At 45.3% G+C, this 8,590-nt stretch overlaps 1 protein-coding gene across 1 annotated transcript; it reads right to left on the minus strand.

Moving 5' to 3' along the window:
* Positions 1–303: 303 nt before the first annotated feature.
* PLPBP (pyridoxal phosphate binding protein) lies at positions 304–5,416 on the minus strand. Its single transcript, XM_069949473.1, has 8 exons — positions 5,279–5,416; positions 4,023–4,130; positions 3,069–3,104; positions 2,439–2,514; positions 1,984–2,118; positions 1,759–1,901; positions 1,425–1,523; positions 304–1,105 (listed from the first exon to the last, which is right to left on the minus strand). Exons 1-8 carry the CDS (start codon positions 5,366–5,368, stop codon positions 1,004–1,006), a joined length of 789 nt encoding a protein of 262 aa, XP_069805574.1. The 5' UTR covers positions 5,369–5,416; the 3' UTR covers positions 304–1,003.
* Positions 5,417–8,590: the final 3,174 nt, after the last annotated feature.

Consider the following 8,590-nt stretch of genomic DNA (forward strand, 5'->3'; position numbering starts at 1 on the left):
CCAGGATTACAAAAAGCACAGCTACTTTCAGCCAAAAACAGCGCCACCCCTCTCCTCAGGCTGTGCAGTATTACAATTGAGCTCCAGTCACTAATGGAATTGAGCTGCAAAACCCACACTGAAACTGGGGACAAAGGTCGTGCTTTGTCTGGAAGAAAGGGGACATGTCTTTCTAAGCCTTGGCAGCTGCTTTGATACGGTTATCAAACTGTGAGTATTATTGGATCTGTATAGAATATAAACAAAAATTCCCTGCCTGAAACAGAAAGGACATATATACACTAAGAACTAACACCACAGATCTATGATGGGACATTTAATTTAATAAACAAAAATAGACTATTGTGCACAATATTATTAGACCAAATGCTTGGATTACTAAATAGAACGCCTGACTTTTACATAAAAATTACTCGAAATTAGTTATTGATATCACACAAGGGAGCCAACTGTGCACAGTCTGTCCTCCGTGATATGGTCCTGGATTGTAATAAGGCAGCAGAGAAGCGTTACAGACAATAACACAGGAACAATGCAGTTCCTTTTACTTCTTCTGGACAAAGCAGCAACATTTTTCAGTCCTGGAGGTATGGCAGGTCTACAAACAATGCCGGACCACTAGAACTGGGTGCAGGATGACGCTACTCCTTAGTGCATCCTAAGCTGTGATATGCTGAGAGATGGGAGTGCTGCTCACATTACTGAGATGCCAGACCTGTTCTGTAATGGTAACAGGTGAGAAGACTTCGTATGAATGCCGATCCTCTCATGGGACACTGATATGTGAACATATCACTGGCAACTGCTCCGATACGAAATGATGAGATCCGCTGTGATATTTTCTTTGTGTTGCGGGTTTGATGACATATGTAATAAACATTCACAAAACACATTACTAGTATACATTCATGTCTGATCAGTACAGATCCATCTGTGCATTGTTACATTAGATGTCAGTAAGTGCAGGTGCCATCTGCATATCAATGCTCTCTTACAGACAGGCCTATGTGCTAGCCGCGCTGGCTTCTCCTTCTGCTGGTTTGGAGTAATCCCGCTCACCGAAAATGGTGCTACCAATACGGACATTGGTGGAGCCCACCTCAATCTGGGGTAGAGAAATACAAAGATATAATAAAAGCAAACACTTTATACAAAGAAATAGTAAAAAGTGAATGAGTTATGTCTGAAAGAGCCATCATCTATAACGTATAGTCTTCTTCCTAAACAACAGATATTGGGAAGAGAAGGACTGGACAGTAGAAGCTGGTGTCTGGCAGTGGCTTACTCCCTGCTCCCATTTGCAGCACATGCATGCTCGGATAAGCCAAGTGTTACCTCTACTTTCCCATGACAGCCTCACCACTCAGCCTCATGATAATGTATCTAAGGTACGGAGGACCCATGTATTACATATGTATACTCACTGCATGCTCAAAATCTGATGACATTCCCATGCTCAGCTCCACCGCATCTATTGGGAGCCCCAGCTTCTCACACACTTCTTCACGCTGTTTAAGCAGCATCTGTACATATGAGAAGGGTAGTGGGTAAAACAACTGTAATACGAACAATATAAAGTACCCCAGAATCTACTATATTCCATCCGACATTCACCAATGCTATGTATAGTATACACAGAGAACATGGATGCTACTATGCCAGATCACTTAAAGGACAGTCTCATAAAGACCCTAGTCACCCATACATTATGGTCAGCTATTCTAATATCAAACCAGGAACAGATCACTGCCTGCTTACCTGAAAGTCAGGGTTGGGGCCTTGTGTGAGATCGTGGCCAAAGCTTCCTATGGTCATCAGACCCACAAACTCCAAACCTGGACACTTCTCCCGGATATGTTTCACCAAGTCCGTCGTCTCTGATGGGGGAAGACCGTGTTTACCTGGAAGGAAAAAGTATCAGACGAGTGTGGATGTGATGGGTGATGAAGGGTTCTTTGAGAAATAGGCCAATAAAACAATTACTTTCTTCACTGCTGGTGTTGACTTGGACCATCACCTTCAACTTGGCAGCCGATCCCTTTTTCTGCCAGGAGGCACTGACTTTATCCGCGAGCTTCACAGAGTCTATGGTCTCCAAAATGTGAAGATTTGGAACAGCTGGGAAAAAAAAGAGAGAACAATAAGCACTCTATGAAATGAAGTGCACATTCATGGAAGGGGTTGTCTAGGGTCATTCACATCATCTATAGGCCCTTGTGCATATCACTTATATGGATCTGTGCCGTATGGCATCATAGTGGGAAAACAAAGCTGATCGAGCTGTCGTGTATCTTCAGATTACTAAGCAGACATCGCAGGGTGGTCTCCATGTGAGAACATACAGGGTCTGGGCATGTTGCTTTGTCACCATTTTGTGAAGTAGTACATACATGCAGCCTACAGACTACAAACACCCTACTGCCTTTCTCTCCACTTACCAACTAGCTTGTTGATATGGTGTTTCTGTAGATGCCCAATGAAATGCCATTTAATCTCTGGACAGGAAGACAAAATCTAGAAGGAAGATGAGTAACAAATTAAAGCTGAGACTATACAAGAGGATACTACTCACCATACAGCATCACATCCCAACAGTAGGGGTTCCCGAGTCTGTATACCAAACAGCGCTTGATCTACAAGGTGTGTAACATGTCCTAGAGCCCGGACAGATGACTAAAGCACCAGCTAAACAACATACCTATCTGTGGACATAATGCTGCTATGTATACATACAGTTTTCCCAGCATGTGTTTCTCCTTGCTGGGATACAGCAAAAAGTTTTTGAAACTTTTTTAAAAAGTTGGCTTGTGTGGTGCGTGAGCCGGCAGATTTACTATGATACAAGAAAACTGGAGTAAATCATTGCTTATACCTACACTAGCTCAGAGCTGGCAGTCCCTGCAGGGGCATTATTGTTATTAAAGCAGATTACTGAAATGAACAGCGTGTGATATGCAGGGTTACTAAATTCCCTCCATAGTATATTTAATGTTGTGTAATATTCATCATGCAATGAACAAGTTTTCCTTACATAAAATGGTACGTAGGATGAAACAGGAATAGCTTACATTAGCGTTTGAGGCTTTTTCAACCAGTTCTTGAACCTACAAAAGCAAAATAAAATTAATAAATAATATAAAATTTAATAATTTTGTGTTGTTTGCTTGTTAGAAGTGTATATTATACCAAAGTATTTAAAGGGGAGTTTCAGTGAAAAACTTAAAGGGGTTGTCCAGCAAAAATCTTTTTCTTTCAAATAAACTGGTGTCAGAAAGTTATATAGATTTTTCATTTACTTCTATTTAAAAATCTCAAGCCTTCCAGTACTTATCAGCTACTGTATGTCCTGCAGGAGGTGGTGTATTCTCTTCAGTCTGCTGCCGCCTCTGTCCGTGTCAGGAACTGTCCAGAGCAGTAGGAAACCTCTACTGCTCTCCAGACTGGAAAGAATACACCACTCCCTGCAGAACATACAGCAGCTAATAAGTATTGAAAGACTTGAGATTTTCCCTTTAAAGTGACTGTATCACCAGGCCCAGGCTGAAGCACTGGAGGCGGGCTGACCCACCCCCAGTGGGAAGAAACCCCAGCCCCTCCATGACGTGACTCCATAAGAATCAATGGAACCCTATCATAGAGGGGCAAGGGGTTTCCTCCCACTAAGGGAGGGTCGGCCCGCCTCCAGTGCTTCAGCCTGGGCCTGGTGGTACAGTCACTTTAAGTTACAGCAATCAGGTCCCAATCTATGTGGAGATCCACTGGCCCCTTCTGCAATCTGCAATGTTCACAGGTCCGAGGCAGCATCCCATGACTAGCCAAGGAACCTTGACCTTCATTGCTCTCCAGACCTGTGACGACCAGGTAGGTGTAACTATAAGGGTGTGGTGGATGCCGCCATTTTTTCCCCCCGCTTATATAGTTATTGTTATATGAAGAACATCTTTAAATCTGTTGAATACAGATCACAGAGGTTTCCTGGTAAAACATGATATAAGTTGGGTATATCTATGCCTCAGACTTACATAGTTCTCACCGAAAAAACGCTGGCCATGACTATAAGCTTCGATCACCATCTCAGCCGGCTTGGTCTTACTGACAGCCACCAGTCTGGGCTCAATGGCAGGAAGGCTCTGAAAGGAGAGATATAAGTATACAGATGGTATAACCTGGATATAATACACAAAGGCAAGCAACAATGAGGACGACATTTAGGCCTCATTCACACATCGGGAGCCACAGAACAAGCCGGAGTGTGAACCCAGTAACGTATGCACAGGGCTGCAGGGGGATGACAATACCACTGCGATTATGTAATCCTATTGAAATTAACCGGAGTGGATTTCGTTGCGATGTGTGAAGCTACCCTTACAGTATCTTGTGGACATGTGAATGGCCCCTAAAAGTCTATGAGCATAATTGTTTTGCAGTCTGGCCTCTGGTCATATGCACGGACCATGGAAGCCACTGTCATGTATACTTGGCCTATAGTATACAGCTGTATGAAGGAGGCCTTTATCCTATTGGAAAGACATAATATACATTTTTTGCAGCATACGGCCACCTATTTTAATGAATTTGTGAAACTGTGGATGGGGACACATCCGAATCCTGTCTGTGGCTGTGAGTCCACAATTACGGATGTGTGAATAGGGGCTTATTATAAATAGGCATCTAAATGACTGCATGCCGTACTTATAGTCTGTATATAGTCCGACTATATACATAGTATGGCGGGGGGGGGGGGGGGGGAAAGACATGTCTATTCTATTCGGGAATAAAGGGAATGCTGCCCTGATATAAAGAACGCTGGCTTATATGTAAATCCCCCAGTCACCAACTTCTAGTTGGCCAGCAGCTACAGTAAGACTCTGTTCACATTGCGGCCGCTTAATCTTAGTAGCTTTATAGCAAGGATAGGGAACCTCCGGCCCTCCAGCTGTTGCAAAACTACAATTCCCATCATGCCTGGACAGCCAAAGCTTTGCTTTGGCTGTCCAGGCATGATGGGAATTGTAGTTTTGCAACAGCTGGAGGGCAGAAGGTTCCCCATCCCTGCTGTATAGTGTCCTGTCTACAGAAGCAGCACTATTCCCTGACAGTACACTGCCACTGCCATTCCCTCTATATAACAGTGTGGTTCTGGAAAGTAGATTGTTATACATCACTGTGAGACTACAACTCCCAGCATTCCCCAGGAGGCAGTGGCTGTAAAGTGCTGCAGTTACTGTAGTGAATGCAGCCGCACAGGCTCAGTCGTAAAGCACACACGGCCGCTCACCTTGGCTCTCCTGGCTGCGGCATGCTGCACCTTCTCCCGCACTGAGATCAGAGCCTTCCCTATATCCTGAGCCATGCCTGCCCTCCACATCCCCCGGAGCCCGGAGAGCTACAGGACCTGCAGTGACGTCATGGTCATGTGATCTGTGACAGAATGGGAGGAGCCAGGCTTGATGGGAAGTGTCATACACCGGCTCACTAGTGTCAGGGCTGTTATATCACCATGCTTCCTTATAGAGCCGGGATGGGGAACCTCTGCGGCCTCCAGCTGCTGCAAAACTACAATTCCCATCATGCCTGGACAGTCTTTGCTTGTGCAGGCATGATGGGAATTGTAGTTTAGCAACAGCTGGAGGCCGCAGAGGTTCCCCATACCTGATATAGATTGTGTTATACTATAGATTTATAGGATATAACAGTGGTGGCAGAGGATAGCCAGGTCCTTTAGCCCCTATGATCTGGCATTCTCATTACACTGTACTTCAGCTCCACAACTGTTGAAAAACTACAATTCCCACCATTCCTGGACAGCCTTTAGCTAGTGGGGCATGATGGGAGTTGTAGTTTTCAACAGCTGTAGAACCACAGGTTGGGGATCACTCCTCTAGATGTTATTGGGGTGATCTGTAGACCCTAAATGATCCCCTGTAAGACCAAGCAAAGTCTTTGGAAGCTTGCCTGCCGAACACAAGACCAGGGCATGCAGCTCTGATTCTTTTTAGCCCACCGCCGTTGTCCCCTACCATCACTGTCCGTTGCAGAGCAGCTGTATGCAGGACATGAAGACCCCGATGTTCCCTTCCATGGCCGTTGCTTGTAAATATGTAGGCAAGACATCAAGGTGTTGTCGCCTGCCGCCATATGTAGAGCTGCACAGTCTGTCGTTATCCTGTCACCTGCCACCATACTGTACACTGTCCCTGCTGTGCTGTACGAGTGTGTTGTGGTAAGCTTCCCCTGGTGGCCAGAAGCCGCCATACCATACGCTCTGTCCCTGTCGTGCATGTGACATGTCAATTCTTCTTCATGGAAAAATAAGATATCCCCTGAAAATCAGACCTAGTGCATCTCTGGGAGCAAAAATTAAAGGGGTACTCCGGCCCGGGGGCATTTTTCAGTTATGGCCGGGGATGGGATGGTTATGGATGGCGGAGGTCACTTACCTACCCCATTCCAGTGCGGCACCCGGTACACCTGGTGTGAGCTGCCGCATGAGACGTGACGTCTCAAGGCAGCTCAGCCATTCAGCGGCCGAGGCGGGACTTTGCTACAGCCGCAGAATGCGGCAGCTCACACAGGGAAGCGTCCACGGGACGGGTGTACCGGAAGGCGCGATCCGGGAGGCGGCGCTGGAACGGGGTAGGTAAGTGACCTCCGCCGTCCATAACCACCCCATCCCCGGCCATAACTGAAAAATACCCCCGGGCCGGAGTACCCTTTTAATCTAAGACCCTGTCTTATTTTTGGGGAAAGACGGTAGATGTACTCTGTATATAGGGAGAGGTCTATATACATGTCAGAATGACCATATTTTATGAACAGCCTGTAATCCTATAACAGAAGGCTACAGCACGGACACATTATAAAATGACAACACAGGAAACATTTCTGTATTTTATTAATTTTCCATCATTGTCTTTGCACAGTCCATTAGGTTACATTTGGTGGTGTCTCTTACAGAGCCGACTCCGGTTACATGTCAGTGAGTTGTACTTACTCTCATAGCCCAGCTGAGATACATGACGACGACTGGATGGATATATTTCAAGTAAGTACTGCACCTATACGGACAACTGAACATGCTGTGCATGGGAGACAGTCACACTCTTACAGGGCAAGCAGCTGTATGGACAAACATAAGCTCTATATTCAGTACCATCAGGAACTCTAACAGAACGAGGAGTGTAAAGAAAGGCTCGGCCTATGGGTAGACAAGATGGATGCTCACAGTGGGCACAGACGTGGTCTGGGAGACAATGGGAGGGCATCATGGTAGCTTGTGTCTGCCCTAAAACCCTAATTTAGTATTTGTATACCCAGTGCAGTCAGATCCCAGAACCATTGCTCATAACACATACATGTCATGTGCATAACCCCTTAGGCAATGATCACAAGCTATTAGTATAGTGCATCCAGCCTGGATTTCCTGGGCCGCATCCACCACAAGATTTATCAAACATGGTGTAAGGTGAAAATGGTTCAGTTGCCCCTAGCAACCAATCAGATTCCACTTTTCATTCCTTACCTACTCTTTGGAAAATGAAAGGTGGAATCTGATTGGTTGCTAGGGGCAACTGAGCCAGTTTCACTGTACACCATGTTTGATAAATCTCCCCCTCTGGCTTTATAACCTGCAGTGCGTTCAATATTCTGCACATTTATGTGAATGACGGCAGATTCTATCATGACTTCTGTGCCTGGATCCTGAACCTGTTCTTAGGAATATAGTAGAACCCATCCATTGCCTGTGGTTGGGGTTCCTCTTTATAGTCACAGTCATGCCATCATTTAAAAATTTTTTGCACAAACTGCAATAACACCGTGATGTCCTTAGTGTCCGTTAACATTCACATATTCAGACTGTATTAAATATAAAGTACCTACTGTGAACGTTGCAAATGATAAGAAAGTGAAGGAGCAATAGGACAGCAGAGAAAGTGGGAGACACTGTGAGCGCCATATATGCAGCTCCTGTAAAACAGTAACAAGTCACATGATCAATGGCCAGAACCATACTAGGAATATTCCTATCTTAGGGTCTGGTCACGCTGCAGAATTGGCGCAGACAACATCCAGCGGATTCCGTTTGCGCCTCAGCTTGAACACCTGCCCATCCCATAGGCTCCATTCCTATGCTCCGGCAGATTCCATTGTCCGCCCAAAGAATTGACATGTCAATTATTTTTTGGGCAGACAGCGGAATCTGCCTAAATACAATGGAGTCCATGGGACTCATGTCGGAATCCGCTGGAAGTTCTTGTGGATTATGTAGTGTGAATATGTCATCACTTTATTATCCCCCCCCTCACAATCCTGAAAATGAAGGGGACAATACAGGTACCGGTAGTCTGAAATGGTAACAAAAAGCGTCAATTTGTCAAAAAGATTGAGATGCTTAAGTGCAAATACAATAATTTCTATAGTTTTATATGATCCTTTGGTTAAGTAGATAATGTCAGTGTGTGATACGTGTATTATTCACATTAAATGGATTGTTTATGTATCTTAGCTCCCATCCTACAAGGCCCCCCCCCCCCCCCCCCCCCCCCACTACAGATATACCTACACACCACAGGAATGAGTTGGAGTGAAC

The sequence above is a fragment of the Dendropsophus ebraccatus genome, chromosome 1, assembly GCF_027789765.1.
Source record: "Dendropsophus ebraccatus isolate aDenEbr1 chromosome 1, aDenEbr1.pat, whole genome shotgun sequence".
Lineage (NCBI taxonomy): Eukaryota > Metazoa > Chordata > Amphibia > Anura > Hylidae > Dendropsophus > Dendropsophus ebraccatus.